Source organism: Plasmodium berghei, assembly GCF_900002375.2.
Source record: "Plasmodium berghei ANKA genome assembly, chromosome: 11".
In the NCBI taxonomy this organism is placed as follows: Eukaryota; Apicomplexa; class Aconoidasida; order Haemosporida; family Plasmodiidae; genus Plasmodium; species Plasmodium berghei.
Genome location: NC_036169.2, coordinates 319,369 through 340,158, shown reverse-complemented (window position 1 = coordinate 340,158; position 20,790 = coordinate 319,369). Strand labels below are relative to the sequence as shown.

The 20,790-nt window shown below is 23.0% G+C and overlaps 4 protein-coding genes across 4 annotated transcripts; 2 read left to right on the top strand and 2 right to left on the bottom strand.

Moving 5' to 3' along the window:
• Window positions 1-1,831: 1,831 nt before the first annotated feature.
• Window positions 1,832-3,268, top strand: PBANKA_1108600 (alpha-soluble NSF attachment protein, putative; the record flags this gene model as incomplete). Its single annotated transcript, XM_034565615.1, has 5 exons — window positions 1,832-1,979; window positions 2,190-2,312; window positions 2,430-2,607; window positions 2,700-2,778; window positions 2,900-3,268. 5 exons carry the CDS (start codon window positions 1,832-1,834, stop codon window positions 3,266-3,268), a joined length of 897 nt encoding a protein of 298 aa, XP_034422295.1.
• Window positions 3,269-3,586: 318 nt separating this feature from the next.
• Window positions 3,587-11,233, bottom strand: PBANKA_1108500 (conserved Plasmodium protein, unknown function; the record flags this gene model as incomplete). The annotated part of the gene is made up of 1 exon (XM_034565614.1): window positions 3,587-11,233. One exon carries the CDS (start codon window positions 11,231-11,233, stop codon window positions 3,587-3,589), a length of 7,647 nt encoding a protein of 2,548 aa, XP_034422294.1.
• Window positions 11,234-13,720: 2,487 nt separating this feature from the next.
• On the top strand, window positions 13,721-14,545 carry PBANKA_1108400 (single-stranded DNA-binding protein, putative; the record flags this gene model as incomplete). Its single annotated transcript, XM_034565613.1, has 1 exon — window positions 13,721-14,545. One exon carries the CDS (start codon window positions 13,721-13,723, stop codon window positions 14,543-14,545), a length of 825 nt encoding a protein of 274 aa, XP_034422293.1.
• Window positions 14,546-15,464: 919 nt separating this feature from the next.
• On the bottom strand, window positions 15,465-19,460 carry PBANKA_1108300 (pre-mRNA-processing ATP-dependent RNA helicase PRP5, putative; the record flags this gene model as incomplete). The annotated part of the gene is made up of 1 exon (XM_034565612.1): window positions 15,465-19,460. The coding sequence occupies one exon, from the start codon at window positions 19,458-19,460 to the stop codon at window positions 15,465-15,467; it is 3,996 nt and encodes a 1,331-aa protein (XP_034422292.1).
• Between the last annotated feature and the right edge of the window lie 1,330 nt (window positions 19,461-20,790).

Genomic DNA, 20,790 nt, shown 5'->3' with positions numbered 1-20,790 from the left:
ATACATAATTATAACCAAATAAAAAAATAATAAATGCATATACCTTTTTGTATGTTTAAAATACAAAATTAAACTTTTATTTTCAACTATTTTAAAAATAAATGGTTTATACTTTTATGGATGCTCGAATAAATACATACATAAAATACTAAAATTGCACAAAAAACACATTAAAATTATTATTGGAATAATAAGACTTCTGAAAATCAACAAAATTCCATTTTATTCAAGCATTTGTTCTTTAACACTATATATCAAATAGCAAAAATTTTTGTTGTGTATGTTTTTATTTATAAGCTATATATAATTAAAGAAAAAATGTACATTTATGTAAACCATATTTTTAGATATTCAAATTGAACCATATTATTATCAAAATATATTTTTATTTAACTACAAATAAATAATAACCAATAAAACATTTATATATATCCAAACAATAGGATTTCACAAAAATAAAAAAATTATCATAAAGTATTAATATAAAATAATGCTATACAAATATGAGGAAATAAATATAATAAATTTATTCAAAGGAGTTACAAATATTCATATGAATTATCACTTGTAATATATTTATTTGTGTAGTCCTTATATATTGTCTATAATGTAGAATCATACATAAGTTATATCTCCATTTTCACAAATTTAAACATAAAAATTGTATTTTACACATCATTTATTATATTGCATTTTGCACAAATAAATATAATTTATAACAATAAATTTTTATTTCGTTTTATTTACAAGCATATATGTCACACATTGAATAAGGACATGGTTGCACAATTATATAAAATATTTTATTTAAGTATCTTTTATATCGAACAAATATTTACCTTAACTATAAAATAAAAAAAAATATTTAAAACGATATACTATAAGCTTATGCATTTAAAAAATTATTATTTTAAATTTAAAATAAAATATTTTTTTGGGATCTTTTTTTTATTATGTCACATGCAAACTGTACGCTTTATAATTAGCCAAATTGAGTATTATTATTTTTGTCATAACAATATAATTCTTGGATAATATTCTGTGTGAATGCTATAATTCGCACCTGCATTGGTTTTAACTTATTTTACCTTTTTAGCTTGTTTTAGCTTATTTTAACTTTCTTATTTTAACTTATTTGCACTATTGTAGTTATGGCGAACTTGCAAGTTAAGGCCACTCATAGCTGTCATTTAACGGTTTAATGGAATTGCAAAAAATATATAAAATTAAAATAATAATACAATTGCAAACTACATAAAGACAGAATAAAAAAAATATTTTTGTTTTCCTTAAAACAGAGAGTGCCGTTTGAGCTATTATTGTATAAGTAAAGCTTTTTTCATACAATCTATTTATAAATTTGAGAATAAATTTATTATAATTAAAAAAAAATAATATATTGTAAAAATAAATAAGCCAATATTAATATATTTATAGGAAATTAAAAAAATAATTTAAATGAGGAATACATTATATAGTTAACCCATGTTGAATGGGGATGCTGTTATACAAAAAAAAAAAATATAATTCAGGAAATATCTACTACAAAATATATGCACAAAAAAAAGAGAAAAAAGAAGGAAAATAATAACATTATAAAATTAGAATAAAATTTGATAATACAGTGGAATATAATAATGAGCATATAAATGTTATATATGCAAAAAAATTAGGGTTTTAATTGTTTTTTTTTATTTATTATTTTAGCTCTTTTGTAAATATCTTAATGTACAGACGAAAAAAATATAAGTATTGTTGTGTATAAAAATATTCCTATATTATATATATGTATGCACATATGTGTTATTGAAGTTAAAAATATTTAAAAAAAATGGAAAACGAGGCAAAAGAACTAGAAAAAAAAGCAGAGTCGTTAAATAAAAAGGACTTTTTTTCTTCATTTTTTGGAACAGATAATACCGATGAAGTTATAAACTGTTATAACATGGCAGCAAATAAATACAAGCTTGCTCATAAATGTTAGATTGATTGATATGTCCTCAAAATATGCATATATATATTTTACCAATTCTTTGTTTATTTATGCCTACTCATTTGTTTTGTAAACTATAGAAAACTCCTTTGTACTCTGTTGTTTGTAAAATAGCGTTGTATTTATTTATTTATTTATTTATTCAATCATTTATTCATTCTTTATTTTATTTCTTTATTTTTTATGTCGTTTTTAGGGAAGGAAGCAGCTTCTTGTATTTTAAAAAATGCCACATTATACAAAAAAAATAATGAAACTAGCTATTGTGCCAACGCTTATTTAGAGGCAGGAAACATAACAAAAAAATATGATAAAATTGGTTAGAACAAATATAATATTACAAAATAAAATTTGATTTACATATATTATTACCTTATTATTTTATGCTTCTAATTTAAAGTATAAAATATTGTCTTCATTTTTTTCAATTTTTTAGAGGCCATAAAATATATTGAAGAGGCCGTCAAAATGTATGCAACAATTGGTAGATTTTCAAATTGTGGAAAATGTGAAAAAAACATTGCAGAAATATATGAAGATTTATTCGATTATAATAATGCATCATCATATTATAAAAAGGCTGCCTATTATTTTGAAATGGATGAATATTCAAAGTAACCAAAAAACGAAATTGGAAAAGAGTTTTATTTGCATCGTTTTCCATCATTTTTCATGTCATTTTGCATTTTTGTTGTAATTCTTTTAGGTCTGTGTACACACAATGCATTGTGAAATATGCCGAGTTAAGTGCCCAATATAATCATCAATATGAAGATGCTATATCGGTAAAAAGAAGAAAAAAAAAACATAATTATGTATACACTTGTAAATCTTTGTTTACACACAAAAACAATATATATATATATGTATATACATAGATGTGTATGGTTTTTATTTTTATACTAGATATTTGAAAACGAAGCTGAAAAGGCGTTAAAAAGTACTTTGTTACAATATGGGGCTCGTGATTATTATATAAAGGCAGGAATACTTCATATTGTTATTGGGGATATTGTAAATGCAAAAATAGCTATTGATAAGTATTCTTCAAATGATCCAAGATTTGCAAGTTCAAGAGAAAGAAAATTTTTAGATAATATCATTGATGCTATAACGGAACAGAATGTCGAATATTTTGAAGAAGTTGTACATGAATATGATAGAGTAACCAAACTAGATAATTGGAAAATATATTTTCTTTATAATATTAAATCAAAATTAAATGTTGAGGGAAATGTTAAGTTCACACCTGATGGGGGTGTAGATTTAACATAGATACAAAAAAGGTTACATATCTTTGTATATACATATATGTATTAATTTTAAAAAATTATTTTTTTTTATGTTTTTTTTTTTGCGCAATAAAATAGTGCAACCATATGTTGCATACTTTTCGATTTAACATTTTAACATTCTTTGATAAGTTGTGCATCGCGAAAATTTATGCATATTGTTATTCATTTAATATTTTTAATCTTCTTCAAAACCTTAACTGGTTTGATTTTAATTTAAATGTTTATTTTGAAAAGTATGAAAAAATTTGGGAAATCGAAAAATTAAATCGTATCTTTTACTCCTTACGTTTGATCGATTTTAAGAATATATATTTCCATTCATATTATACACATCTTTATGTTTAAGAAATTGAAGATGTGCATATTGTTGGTCGCTAAGTTTTGATAAATTTCTTTGCATATATATTTGTTCTTTTAATTTTTTTTTTAGTTGTTCATTATTTTTTTTTTCACATTCTACTTGTTTTGAAATTTCATCAAAAAATTTATACGAATTATTATTATTATTGTTATTAAATGGTGAATCTCTATTATTTCTTAAAATAGTCATTGGTATTTTTTTATCTTCAAACATATTTTCACTATTTTTATATATGTCTTCATTGCTTTCTTTATTATTATTTATACCCTTTCCTATCATTGTGCTATTGCTTTTTCTTTTTTTTTCAGAAAAGTTTATATTAAAACTTGAAGAAGTACTTGATGGGTATACATTTAATATATTCTTATTTGGAATGATGCTTAAATCATGTGATGATAAAACAAATATTTCATTTGAGGATTCTAATTTTTTGTATTTATCATTTTTAATATTCAAATTATTAAAAGATGACAACTTTTTCATATACTTCTGAGGGTATTTCACTTCACGGTTACATTCTTCATTTTCTTCCTCCTCATCCTCTCCATTTTCTTCCTCTTCATCCTCTCCATTTTCTTCCTCTTCATCCTCTCCATTTTCTTCCTCTTCATCCTCTCCATTTTCTTCCTCTTCATCCTCTCCATTTTCTTCCTCTTCATCCTCTCCATTTTCTTCCTCTTCATATTCTTCATTTTCTTCCTCCTCATATTCTTCATTTTCTTCCTCCTCATATTCTTCATTTTCTTCCTCCTCATATTCTTCATTTTCTTCCTCCTCATATTCTTCATTTTCTTCCTCCTCATCCTCTTCATCTTCATACTCACTATCATCTTCGTAATCGTCACCATCACCTTCATCTCCCTTTTCATTTTCATCATCATCATCACCTGCATCTCCATTTTCATTTTCAGCATCTCCCTCTTCTTCATCTTCTTCCTCTTCATCTTCTTCCTTTTCATCTTCTTCCTCTTCATCTTCTTCCTCTTCACCTTCTTCATTTTCTCTTTTTTCTGCATCTACGTTGTTATCTGAACCCACTTTTGCTTCCCCCCATTGCATAACTTTGTTTTGATCAGAAAGAACATGAGCAATTAGAAGAGTTTCGTTTTTTTTTGAATTCTCGTTTTCTTGAATATTATTCAACTGATGGGAATGCCCTTGATTTACGGTAGATAAATGAATATGTTGTTGTACTGTAGATGTTGTCGAATTTTTAGAATCCTTAGAAATATTTGATTTAAGTATAATGTTGTTAAAATCGGTATTTTGTTTATCCATATTATCGTATTGGTTAAATTGGATATTTATAGAATGAGGGTTATAAATAACATTATTTATTTTTTTATTTAAAATATCTATTGTACTCTTAGATATAAATAGATTCGTATAATTTTTATTAAGGACTTGTTTATTTTCGGATTCTGATTCTTTTATAATTATTTTTTTATCAGATTTATTAAATGGAACAATTTGAAGATTTTTTTGATGATAAGTATTATAGCATTTGTTATATGTGTCCTCCTTAAAATTAAAAGTTACATCTATATTTTTTTTGTTTATTTCTAAAGATTCATTATTCATGTTTTTATTTTCTATAATATTAAACTTTGCATCTATATTGTTATTTTGGGAATCTACTAAATTTGATTCTGTGATTCTATTTCCAAAAATTTTTTGTATACCTATATTCGGAATAAATGTAGGTTTATTTGGAATATATGTAAATTTATTTGGAATAGGTATAAATTTATTTTTAAAATTATTTTCTGTAGTGAGTTTATCCTTAAATACTAATTCATTGAGTGGGGTTTCTTTAATGCATACTGAATTAAAATTATCTTTTTTTATATTTTCTGTTTCCATTAAACAATTATTACAAGTGTTAAAACCCTGCGTATTTTCAACACAAATAAATTCATTTAAATTCGGGTTATTATATTCAATTGTAGACGTTTTTATTTTTTCTGGAAAGTTAAGATTAGAATGAATTGGTAAATAAGAGGAAACTTTTTGACTATTGGAAATAATATTATTATTTTTAACTTTTAAATCTATTTTATCATTTTGATTTTTTTTTATAATATCCATTTCATTATTCAAATTATTACATGGCAAATTGTGGTTATGTATTGAGTTTGAATTAGCTTTGTTCATTGATATGAATGGTGATGATGGTTTTTTATTTTTTAATTCCAAAAAAGATAAACTAAATGTTTTTGAATTTGTATTTATATTCATAGAGTTATTATTTATATAATTTGAAAAAACCAAAGTAGAATTTATTTTATTAATAGGAATGATTGAATTGTTATTATTATTGTGAATTGAAGATGTGTCTTTAATTTCAGTTTTGTTTATATTTTGCTTATTTATATTATTTCGAGTAAAATATTTTTGTGAACAAATATTATTTGGTTGTTTTTCCATTAAAATGTTTGAATTTTTATTTATTGTATTTTTTTCCATATTATTATCCAGATATTTACTAGTAAAAAATTCAAAATTTTTATTTGAATTATTTTTATTAAATCTATGAAATGAATTTTCTATACATAAACTTTTTGTATTACACAGTTTGGGAATATTCATATCTACATTGTTCTCTTTTATTTTGTTTTGAAAATTATTAGAAGTATCATCTTTTTTTTCATTATATATTTTTTTTATTCCAAAAAAATTTAAAATAATATCTTTATATGATTGTTTTTTGTGTGTGTTATTATTTTTTTCTTCTATATTTTTATTTACTTTTTCAAAACTTTTATTTTGGTTATTACATTGAGAATTATCTATAATATTTTGTGATTCTATTTTTATGTATTCTATATCTTTGTTTAGATTGTCATTGCTGTTTTTATTATGTGCTGCATCTAAATGATTATCATTTGTCAATTCGGTTTTGGGTACATTTTGGCAGATGCATGGGTTCAAGCAATTAACAGAATCATTGAGTTTCAAATCAACCGATTCTGAATTGGCATTTTCATCAGAACAATTAGGAAATACATTTTTATTATTTTTTAAATCTTGAAATATGGTTTTAGATTGATATTCATGTAATTTTGATTTATTATAGTTTTTTGAATTAGATCTATTTACATTTTTTCTGAAAATAGGAAAGGCATTGGTTACAAATGATTCTAAACAAAAAGGATTAGAAGTATTATCATATTTTTCGTTATTTAAATTTGTAATTATATTATTATTTGATAGTCTTGTATTATTTATATTACTTTTTTTTTGATTTAAATTAAATGTATGAGATCTTGAACATGCTGATGTTGTGCTTGTTTTTTTAGGATTAAAAGATAAAATATTATTATTTTTGACAATTTTTTCACCAATTTCATTATTATTAAATGTATGATTACGATTGGTTTTATGAAGGTTTAAAGTAGATAAATAATTGCTTTCTATTTTCAATAAATCTGGTTGTTTATTTTTAGAAAAATTAACATTCTTATCATTTAAAGGTATAAAAGGAAATAAATGTACCTTATTACATTGTACTATTGAAAAAGATTCAGGATTTTTAATTTCAGAACTTGAAATATCAAAATGATGACTATTTTTGTGTTTCAATTGATCTAATCTTAATTTGGGTATAGCAATTTTATTTTTTATAAAAACATAATTATCAAATAAATTACTATTAATTCCTTCATTTTTTAATTTATTATTTATTTTATTTACATCTATTTTGTCATCTATTGAATTTCCTTTTAAATTAGGATAACTATATGTAGTTGCTCGTTTATTATTCATGATACTTTCTTTCATTTCTATAACTTCATAATTATTAGAATAAGAATATTTATCTACATATACATATTCTTGATTAATTTTTTCTTTTAAATTATTTTTATTTTTGTTATCCATAAAGTTTAAATTGTATGTTTGCTTTCGATCTATTAATGTCTCTACATTGTTATATGTTTCTTTTCTTTTTAATAAATTCATATCCTCATCATTTGAATCTTGGAAATATGTTTGCTTCCTATTATTTGAAATATTTTTATTATCAAATATAGAAATAGTTTTTCTTTTTTCATCATTTCCAGTATTTAAATTTTTTATATTTTCAAAAGACAAATTTTTTGAATCAATAGATCCTGTAAAATATTCTTGAGAATTTACTCCTTTGTTTTTACACAAATTAAAATAGCATCCAGCATTATCAGATTCAATTTTTGCATCGACATTCGTACCATTGATTCTATAATTTTCCATGGGTTCAGCTATTTCTTTTTTAATTTTAAGCTCATTATTTGATTTATCAACTGAATTATATGAACATCCAATGTTAAAACAACTTACACCAGTTTGTACATCTGTCATACTAATGCTATTCACCGAATTTATTGCCTTTATCGAATTATTCTTTTCAATTATTTGCTCGTTTTCTGGTTTTTTATCTATTGAAAAGGGATGAACGTTTATATTAACATCTATTATAGATTGACCAACATTTTCATCTGTTTTATTATTCAAAATATTTTTTTCTGGATTCTTTGTTACTATTTTCATTCCATGGTTAAGACAAAAATGGTTTGATTTTTGTTTTTCTAAAATATCTTTTTCTATTTTTTGGGCTTCTTCTAATGTATTGACGGAATCATATTCATTATTTTTGTTCAGAAATTTATTATATACACATAAGGTTTTGTAGCATGAATAATTTTGATCCGATTCTGCATCTATATTATTAGTAGAATCAGCATTATCTATTTTATTATTAATATTGGTCTCTTTTTCTGATACATTTATATTTTTGGAAAAAAACATAAATATATCATTGGGTTTATTTATATTTTCCTCGTTACATTTTTTAGAATTTCTTGAAGAATTAGATATATTACTGTTTTTTGTGTTTAATTCTTTTGAATTGATCAAACTCTGATTATATATAATTTTATCTTTATTTTTTTCATAGTTATTTAAAAATTCAACATTTTTGATATTGGAATTTGTATGACAAGAGTTACACATAAGTCTACTTTGAATTGGTGTATTTGTTTCGATATTATTTTGAATATTTACATTAACATTATTTTTTTGAAAACTCATGGATTTATAATCATTAAAAGGAGATGGAATTTGAAAAACTGGTGTAAAATATTTATTATTTTCTTTTTTTTCAATTAAATTATTTGTATTTGAATTATGTTGAAAATATTTTTTATAACCAAATAAATTGTTAGACACATTACTCATGGATTTTTTGGAATTTGAGATTAGATTCTTATTATTATTATTTTCTATCAAATTATGTTTAAGAGAATATTTAGATGCAAATGTTTTATTTTGATTATTTATATTGTTTTGAGGGTTTATTAAAATTTCAAAAATTTTATTATTTTTTTGGGAATTCTCATTATTTTTCACATATTCATATGTTTCAAAATTATTATTACTTTTTTTTTCATTAAATTTTTCTAGCGGGTTTTTATCTTCTTCTTTTAAATTTTGTTTAACATTTTCAAGTATACTTATATATTCTTTCATATTGTTTTTATTTTCTTCATTATCATCTTCTTTTCCTATGTCACTATTTTCATTTTGTTCATCATTACCACAAAAAACATAATTGTTATAAAAACAATTACTCTCTTTAATTTCAAGATTATTATTTTCCTCTACAATATTGTCTTTACAATTTGGCGAATATTTTGGTAGGTATATATTTACTTCCGATTTATTTTGTTCATCTTTCTTTTCTCCTTTCCTGTTAATTGTAGCTTTTTCATAAACTTGGCGATTCTTAATGTTCTTGATATTCAGATTGGAGCTAGTTTTGTTTTCTTCTTTTTTCTTTTCAGAAACTTTTTTAGAATTTCCTTTCAAATGCGAATTATCAGAACTATTCAACTTAGCCGGCGAGCTATAATTTCTTAAATTTCTTACCCAAGAATAGTTATCATTGAATGGAACTATATGATATAAATCGTATTTATTATTAGGAGATGTGTTTTTAACACTATATAATGTATCCTGTTTTTTTAAAACAGTATTCCATATTTTTTCGAAACTACTATCATTTGTTTTGGTTTTATCATTTTTTTTGTTTTCATCATTTATTTTGATTTTATCATTTTTTTTTTGAGATTTTACAAGGATTTTTAAATTATCTTGAGTTGCCTTATCGTATAAAGAATACGTTTTTTTGGAGTTTTCTACGATTTGTTTAGTAGGCATTCTTTTCAAATTTTCTCTAACTTGTTTTTTCTGTTTTTTTTCTAAAATTTCTTTTTGTACACTTAAATTTTTTATAAAAGATGAAACGGTATGTCGCTCAAAATTGGGAATTGTTTTTTTAATTTTTTTATTTGATTTGGTTTCGTTAAATTCACTTTCATATTCCTTTGAATTTGAATTATTTATGTTAAAATATGAACATTTCATTTCTGGACATTTTGTTTTTACAACATCATGTTCTTGATTGAATGGTTTGGGAATATCACTATCTTGGTTTTCATTATTATAACAAAAATATTTTCCTAAATATTTTTTATTTATATTATTTTCATCATTAGATATGCTAGCATGTTCGTTTTTTTTTAAATCATTAGACCCATATAAACACCAAATAGAGTTTCGTTTATTTATATCTTGATTCGATTTAATGTCATTATCATGTTTTTCTTTTTCAGAATCAATACTAAAAGATGAAATATTTCTAGGACGTGAATTAGAATTATAATAATTATTATTATTGTTATCATAATAATAATAATCGTTTTTTTTTAAACCATTTGAATTTGTATTTTCATAAAACATTCCATTATAATTCTTTATATTTTTTAATTTATTTTCTTTTACAAAATTTGAGTTTTCGTCTTTTTCTTTGTTTATCAAATTTGTAGATGTAGAATATATTCCATTACACCGAAAAAAACAATTACTACATTTATTCACATTTTCATAACTATTTGGATGATAAGCTTGAGTTACATTCTCAATATTACTACTATTTTTTAAATTGTTTTCATTATTATAATTATTCTTTTTTTTTGAATAAGATTTTTCTTTTATATTGCCTATACTCGTTTGTTTATTAGCATTTTCTAAATTTTTATGAATGGGTTGAGTTAACGTTTGAGATCGAATTGAAGTTTGTTTATTATTATTTCTGTGGGTACTTAGATTACTACTATATCTTTTTGTAACTATATTATTTTGACTAATTTTTCTATCCATATTTTTTTTATGTTTTTTATTAAATTCATTTATATATTCATTTTTTCGCAATAATATTTCAGTAGCTGATTTTTGATAAATATATGGGGCATTTTTCCATTTAGCACACTTTGTAATTTTCTGAATTTTTTCAACTTCAACATTAAATAAATACAAAGATGTATCTAAAGATATGTTATTTCTTTTTTGTAAATCTTTTATTAATTTCTGAGATGTTACAAAGTTATTAATTAAAGTATTTTTACTCAGTTCATTGGTGTTTTCATTATTATTTAAATTTGTTGATATAGAATTATGAGACTTATTTTGTTTTCTTTTCTCTTTTATTATTTCCTTTTTTTTTTTTATTAAATCTATTATATTATTATTATTATTATTCAAACTCATTTTTTTTAAAATCTGTGTTATTTATTTTGGGAAATTATAATATTTTGCTCTATCCTTTAATTTTATATTTCACTTTTTTTTTTTTTTGTTCTTTCCTTTTTTAATTAACTCATTAGAGTGTCATGACTCGATATAATCGTATCCAATAGTGAAAACAGAATTTACAAAGTTTAATGACTTTTTGTTTTTATTTTAAACAAATAGATGGGAAAAAAATTGAATAATTATAATAGACAGGGTGTTGCTAATAAATATATACATATGTGTGTATATTAAAATTAAAAAAAAAATTAAATAAATAAAACAATAAACAAACAAAACAAACAGCTATAGACATATCTTAACAAATAATAATAATTCAATTATAATAAAAGGAACTAAAATAGCAATTAGTATAATTTATATATTTTCAATTAAAAAATATTTACGCATAAATAATAAAATAAACTCACAAAATAACTATGAATTTGAACAAATGAGAAATATTCTGGGCAAGCAATAAATTGAAATATAACAATGAAATAAATAAACAAAAAAATTGGAATTAGACAAATGAAATTATTTTAAATAAAATCATTACTATCTATTCATGTTATTTACATGATAAAAAAGAAAAAAATTACATATTTTTCAAAACAAAAAAATAAATTATTATATACATATTGCAATTCGTAATATTTCCAATTACCATTTTTTTTTTATTATGTTCTTTCTTAATAGGTAAAAAGAGATATGGAAAAAAAGGAAACATAATTTTTTTTTATTATTATTTTCCAATTAAGAAAAAAAAAAAAAAATTGTGGGAAAAAAAATATATTTTCTCTAGGCTGTGTGTAGATATAAAAAATTGGACAGGATATATAACTAGGTAAAATCTTTTAATGCACTTTTTATTTATTTTTGAACAATTTAAAAAATAACAATTTTATTATTATTTTGAATGTTTTTATATTTTCCTAAACATTGACATTATAATGTTTTATTCATTTTGTGTGTTGATGAAATTAAAGAAATAGGAAATATATGTAAATGCATGTAAATATATGAACAAAAACAACGTTATCAAAATAGTAGTTAAAATTATTCTATTACTCTATAACAGCTATATTTCATTTAATTCGTATAATATTATAAGGATCCCAATAAACATTTCCTATTAAGAAAAATATAATCATATTACATATAGTATTGTATATAAATACTAAATTAATATCCTTATTTTGTATAGACAAAGAATGTTGATATTTTTTTTCATAATTTATACCATTTGGGGATATAGAGAGAAACAGAACAATTTATATATATATATATATATATATATATTATACATATTTGTATAATTTGTGCATTTTTCTAAAAAAAAAAGTTTGCACTTATTTGCAGTTATCCATGTTAATATATAATTTGAATTTTGTTTGCTATATAGTTGAAATGTATTTTTAACTATTATAACAACTTATATATTTTGACATAAAAAATATAATCACTTATATATGTGTTATCGTTCCCACACAAGGGAAGCTATATTTTATCCTTGTAACGGTTTGGAGAATTGTAGAAAATGATTATAATATAAAGCAATATTTGAAAATGAAATAAATCAATTATATGTTTACAAATTTGATAATAATAGTAGTAGTAATAGCTCCCTTAAGAAAACAATAATATACTATTTCGTATTTTTCATGCACACACATTTGAATGCATAAAATGTTTTAGAGAATTAGTAGGGTAAATGAAATGGATACTAAATTATCTAATTATAATGTTGTGAAATGACTTGAAATGCGGAAGTGTGTTCGTGAGCCTATCCTTTATGTTTACAATTTTGCAAAATAAATAAAAATGATAAAATTTATAATATATATGATTGCTAGCTTGGGGTATGCTTTTTAGTAAATCATGAAAAACCTCAAATTAAACATCTTCCCCAATTATATTATTATAGTTGAAAGTGAAAACAAGTTAATTTTTTTTTTAATTTGAGTTTCTCTTTTTAATTATTTGATAAGGTAAAAAATAGTGAAATAAATAAAAACTAAAAAAAAAAAGATAAATGTATTTAAAAAATGAAAGAATAAAAATACCTATACATGTGCATAAATATAAGTAGCTATAATGACTAAAAAATATATATATAAACAAAAAGAAAAAATAGGTTTTAGTTGATCCATAAATGTTTTAGTTTAAATTGTAAGGAGTATATTGATAATATAATAATTATAAAACAGGCACTTATGTATGGTATATATATTTACTATGTTTTTTAAAAATATGAATAAAATAACATAAGAATTATGAAATAGTGAAAACTTAAGTTAGTATATTTCATTTTGTTCCTTATTCATTATTTTATTGGTTTTGTGTTTTTTTTTTACTATATACGAATAAAATAAATATAACGTGATATTGGATAATTTCCATATGCATTATACATATATATGGATGTGCCATAGTTATAATTTGTGATAATCGTACAATAAAATAATGAAACTTATACTTTTGGTAAGTTCAATATATTTAACTAGTATTCTTAAAATATGGGGATATATAGGGAATCTTAAAATTCACACATTTAATGATGTTTCAAATAAGAGGATAACTAGTAGAAAAGTAAACAACTTAAAAATAAATATGCAAAATGATTTTAATTATGAAAATAATAATAAAAGATTTTATAATAATAGGCCTGTTATGAATGAAAAGTCGTTAAATAAAATAACATTAATTGGAAGGGTTGGTTGTGAACCTGATATAAAAATATTAAATGGTGGTGATAAAGTAGCAACATTTAGTTTAGCAACAAATGAATTTTGGAGAGATAGAAATAGCAATGAATTAAAATCGAAAACAGATTGGCATAGAATAGTTGTATATGATCAAAATATAGTCGATTTAATTGATAAATATTTAAGAAAAGGAAGAAGAGTATATATACAAGGATCCCTACATACAAGAAAATGGTTTGGAAATGATTTAAATAATCAACCAAGACAAATAACTGAAATTGTTTTATCTTATAACAAAGGAGATTTAATATTTCTTGATGATAGACGTAATTTTACTTCAAGAAATATATCAAATATGCCAAACAGCGAAAATAAAAATGAAATAAATAATATGAACCAAAATATTGGCATGGATAGTGATATGATTTCTTCAATGGACAATGTTGAAGATGATCAAAGTATTAGTAGTTTTGACCATAACCCGGATGATAACTCTAATAATTTTGAGTCAACTGGTAATCCTATAGACAAAGATGAAGGAGGAATATACGACAAAATGAATACACAAGAATTTGAAGAATGATTTTTGCAGAAAAAAAACGTATTACCATGCAAGGTGAATATTTTTTTTGTTAAATTTAGCTAGCTAACTAGCTATTTCATATGAAAAATGATATACACATATATATATTTTTTTTTACTTTTTTTATTTATAGCTATAATTGAAAAAGCGTGTGCGTCGACTATTACACTTTTTTCCTACAGCTTCACGTTCATACACATGAATAAAAGTGAAATTCGTAAAAATTGGAATGAAGTAACAAAAGTATGGTGATATATGTGTATATGTATTTGACATATGTACATTTTTTTTTAATAATTATAAAAAAAAAATTAATTTCTAGCTAATATATTTATGCATTGTTCATGCAAAATTGCATATTACCTTGCTCATGTGTTTCAATTTGTTTTTGTTCTTATTCTATTTTCATGTAAAAGAAAAATTCATGCAATACGTGCGCATTTTGCTGTTTTTTTTGTTCTATTATAAATTTCTTCATTTTTTTACATTTTCACTGCTTTATACCTTTTTAATTTAAAAATGAATAACCTTAATTGAATATTTTTCTAAACAATTTTATCAAATTGTTCTATAAGAGCACATATAGCGCTTTATTTCAAATGGAAAATTTCTTTTCTGTTTGCGAATTGAACTTACGGAAATATGCACGCATATTAGAAAATCAATCATATGGATTAAAAACAAAAAGTTCAGTTTTTTTAATTGGTTGTAAAAAGGTGTAGAACAAATGAACTCAAAAAAGGGTAATAAATAAGCAAGTGATAGATAAATAAATAAGAATTAAAAATGTGAATTTACAAAATAACGCCACTTAAAATAGGCACTAATTCCATCACAAGAGGTGGCGAGCCGTGTTCAAATCGTATGACATGCACATACGCATCGAACACATAAAATTTCTGGTAAAGATAAATCGTTTTCATCGAAATGTAGCATATCCCCCTGCGCTTGGCTTTTGATTTTTTAGGTTGCATTTTTGCATGAACATGCTAAGAAGGGAAGTTAATTCTGTTCGAGCAATTTGCACCTGATTATAAGTAGGGGCGGTAATTTCAATATGTAACAATTTGTGATCCAATATGAAATTAGTTTTATTTGGTTGTAAAGGGTTAGAATATTGCCCTTTAATTTGGCACATGGCTCCAGACATATCCTGTATCCGTGCCAAGACATCCCGATTAGAAATTTTTAAACGCACATGCTGAGGGTAATCATTAATATAAAATTCTTCTAAAATAGTATTATCCTCAGTTACATATGTATGAGGTAAAAATGGAGAATATTTTTTCATATTTTTTGTTCTTATAGCATTTAAAAGCATATTCCTTTGTATACTTTCATTTCTTGATTCAATTTGAGCTTTACTATTTATTAATTTTTTTTTAACATCTTCTTTCGTTTTTTGGAACATTAATTGTTTTTCCTTTGGATCTTTGATATGCTCAGTTAATTTTAAACTTTCTATTTCTGCCATTTTATCAAGTTCTTCATCATTTGTACTATCCACTGTTTTATAACTACTTTGTTGTAATTCAATAAAATTATGAGCTTTCATTAGTTCATTTATTTTTTTTGCTTTTAGTGATAAATTCATAGTATCATCCATTTTTATTTTTTGAATTTCTAATTCTATTTGTTTAAGATTTGTTTGTGGTGATATATTTATTTCATTATTTTTTTGTGCTTTAGTTATTCCTGGTATATTTTTAATTTTCTTTCCTTCGTGAGTTTGGGTAATATTCTCTGTTTTATTAAGTGTATTCGAATTTATTTTCCCATCATTTTCCATATCTGATCTATATCCTGCTTCTCTATCCTCATCTTCTTTTTCTTCTATTAATCCGAGTTCTTTTTTTGCTAAATCTTTATCCATCTGCATTCTTGATTTTTCATTTGGTGTGAATTTGAACCCTTTTCCTTTATATCCCTTTTTCTTATCCCCCCCATGGTAAGATATAGAATTAACAGTGGTATAATTTGAAACACCATTAGATGTATTGAGTTTATTTCCATCTTTTTCTGTTATTTTACTGTTCATATATTCATTAGCCATGTGTTCTAACTCAATGGGAATATCTATTGTCTTGTTTATATAATATATATTATTTTTAATTAAATTATAAATATCATAAGCTTTTGTGTGCTCATTTGGGGTAATGAAAGTATATGCATATCCTATATTATTCGATCTCCCCGTTCTTCCAATTTTATGTATATAATCTTCAATATGATCTGGGCATTCATAGTTAATTACTAAAATAATATTTTTAATATCAATTCCTCTAGCCATAACAGATGTTGCAATTAATATTTTATTTTGTTCATCTTTAAAACTTTTTAACGTATGTTCTCGATCTGATTGATCTTGCCCACCATGTAACACTAATGTTTTATATTCATATTTAAATAATTCTAAATATAATAAATCAGCTTCTAATTGTTTGTTAACAAATATTAAAATAAGTCCATATTTAATCCACTCTCCTAATAATTTCAGTAAACGAAATAGTTTTTTTTTTTCTTCTAAAACTTCAACAAATTGATATATATTATTATTTGTTTTTCCTTTTTCTCCTACTATTATTTCTATAGGTTTATATAATAGTTTTTTTGCTAAATTTTGAATATAATTAGGAAATGTCGCAGATATCATAGCAGTTTGTTTATCTTTTCTACAATTATTTAAAATACTATGAATTTGTGATTCAAATCCGAGATCTAGCAATCTATCTGCTTCATCTAAAACTATAAAAGATGCCCTGTTTAAATTTGTAACTTTACTATTACTTATTGTTAATATATCAATTATTCTTCCAGGAGTTCCGACAATTATCTCGACACCTTTTTTTAATACATTTAATTGTGCACCAATATTTGATCCACCATAAACTGCTAATATTTTTAAATCAACAGCCTTACAATATATACTTGCCTCATTTTTAACTTGAATACTTAATTCCCTAGTAGGGGTAAGTATAATCCCAATGGGTCCATCATTGTTTCTTAATTTGTCTTGATGTAATACATGTCTGATTAATGGAAATAGATAAGATATTGTTTTTCCACTTCCAGTTTCTGCTATTGCAATTATATCTCGACCACACATTAATGCGGGTATTGCTTGCATTTGTATACTAAACATTTTTTTAAAATTTTTTTTTTCTAATATATTTAAAATTTTTCCAGGTAATCCACATTGATAAAAATATTGAATAGGTCGGGGACAATTTTTTCCTCTTACAACTATATTTCCATTATTTTTTCTAAACATTTCAACATCTTTTTCTGTCATATTTGTAATTTCACTAACTTGTACATAAACATTTTTCTTAATAGGTAAATAATCGATTTCATCATGATTTACTTGTAGAAATTTTTTGTTGATTTTTTTTTTTAAAGTATTTGTTTCGCAATTATACTCACTATCTTCACTTAAATTTATAGAAGAATCATCCAATTCATTTTGCTCTTTTTCTTCATTTTTTATTCTTTCCTTTTCTTCGTTTTCTTCCTTTTTTTTTTTATCTTCTTCTGTTTTTTTCTTGAGCGTTTCAATAAAAATTTTGTAAAAATCTTCTTCTTCATTTTCATTCACATCGTCGTTCATTTTGTCATCTTCTTCGTTTCCTTCTTTATTATTCTCTAATTTGGATTTATTAATTTGAGAATTTGTGTTCCTTTTTTCGTCTTCCTTTTCTTTATCCATGTTTCCTTCTTTTATTTCTTCATTTTCAGCCTGAACATAACATGTATCTTCATATTTATGTTTGTTCATATCATAGCTATAAATTTCATCAAGAGTTATTGTCTTATTTTCATATATTTCTTGATTCTCTAAATTTTCTTTTTCTATATTTTTCATAAATATTTCCAGTGGATCATCTATATTTTCTTCCATCTCTTCCTTTATGTCCTTTAACATGTCGTTTGGTATCTTGGCTTCCCTTTCAATGTATGCATCTACTAAGTTTGTTTTTTTTTCATCCTTTTCCTCCTCTTCTTCGATATCATTCCCCATGAATATATCTAAGTTTATCTGATTATTCACTCCTTTTATTTTTGGAGCATTAAGTGTAAATTTTGTTCCTTTTTTTACATTTTCACTACTTCCCCATTTTAGTTTTTGGGCAAATAATTTTAGCCTTTCTAATCTGCTGAGACTTTTCGTCTCGGGTATCGGTTTCATTGCGCTTGCGCTCTTAACTTCGTCCTTAACTTCGCTCTTCATTTCTTGTTCACTTTCTGTACTTTTATGTTCACAGTTTTTTTCCATCTTTTTATTTTTGTTTAGTTTCTCTTTTGCCTTATTTTCATTTGAAGGCTTACCTTCAATATTTTTATTGCTGTCATTATCCATTATATTACTTCCGCTTCTTCCATGGCTTCTTTTTTTATCGTGATATTTTTCTGTTTTTCTATAACTTTCATCACTAGATGTGTAATGATAATTTTTTTTTTCTTTTTTTTTAATTTTTTCATCATTTTTTTTTTTATTATATTTCAGTTCTTCGTATCGTTCACATTCATCACTTTCATCTTTTTTATGGCGTTTTTTTTCCCTTTCACTTTTTTTAAACTCATATTTGTCTTTTTCATCATATTTTTTTTTTCCATAATTTTTTACATGACTACTTTTGTATGATTCGACACTTCGTCTATCATAATAATCTTTCCTTTCTCTTTCTTCATAACCATTATATTTATTTTTTTTATGACGATTATATATTTCTTTTTCGTAATCTTTTATTTTCTCTTTGTGTTTTTCCTTATTATAGTCATTGTCCTTTCTATTATATGTTTCATCATAGTGCCTCTTACTTTTTTTTAATCGATTTTCTTCGATTTCTTTTCTTTTTTTTCTACTATTATTATTATTGTTTATCTTATAATAATAGTCTTCAGAATCGCTACTCATTCTTTTAGGCGGGGTAATGAGCCTTTTGCATTACCTCTATAATATAAAAAAACAAAAAAAAATGAAAATAAAAGAAAGTTAAAAAATATAAAAAACTAAACTCAAAAAATGTATAAAAAATATAAAATAAAAATATCACTATTTTGGGATTTCCATTTTAATATGAATTTTTTTTTAATAAGTTTGTAAAAGTTTTATCATCTCAGAACATGTACATAATATGATTATATTATATATATGCAGTATTTTTAAAATATGTTACGTATCATTATAAAATATATTAATACGGCTTATATATAACTTTGTTTATATCATTTAAGCGTGAAATCTTACAATTTTGTCAATTTTTATAAAAACAAATTAAATATTTTAACATAATAAAGGAAAAAAATAGATTAAATATCTTTTGTTGCTTATGTTCCACACAGTTTATATTTTCAGGGTTTAAAATTATTTTTATGTATTTTATTCATGATGTAAAAAAGATATTACGTATATATTTATATACATTAGGATTACATAAATCCCGTAAGTATATTTTTATGATATTCTTTCAATTTCGAAAAATTTAAGAAATTATTACAATTTTTTTTAAACATTTTATATATTTTATTGCTACAATGTTACTATTATCATTATATTATTCCTTCTACTATTGCTCATACAAATTTTACTACTAATTTGTTATTACTATATATATTGTTTTCTCTCCAAATTTTTTAATGAAAGAATGAAAAAAATTATGTTCCCTTTTAAATTATATATCATTTACTATCTTAAGGTTATTTCTCCAAAAATGTCACCAAATTTGTAGGATCCCATTCTGTTTTTTTTTGCCATACGAATAAATAAGTAAATATATATATTTATTTATTTTGGTGGGGATAAACAGTGGCCCAAATATCCTTTTTTAGCATGTCCGTTTATAATATCGTTATATTATGTTGCATGTGTGTGTTTTTATTGTTTTTTCTAGCTTTTTTTAGTTTTTTTAAGCTTTTTACCTGATTGGGCAATGTAAAAAAGAGGCCACTTTATGTGTGCAAAACAATAACAAGGTTAATATAAAAAAAATTAACATTATGTACTACAAAAATTGTTTGTATCCTTAGCATTAGATTTTAGCAAAAATTGTGTATAAAAATTGGAATTAATTTTGTCTATTTTTTAATATAAAAATTAAAAAAACAACGAACAACCAAATTAGAGAAGGACCTTGATAACTTCTTTTTATTCAATCTGTTAATTGTATTTTTATTAACAAAATTAATAGTTTATTTTTCATTTTTGAAGTTAAAAACAATGGTATAAGATAATAAAGTAATTATAA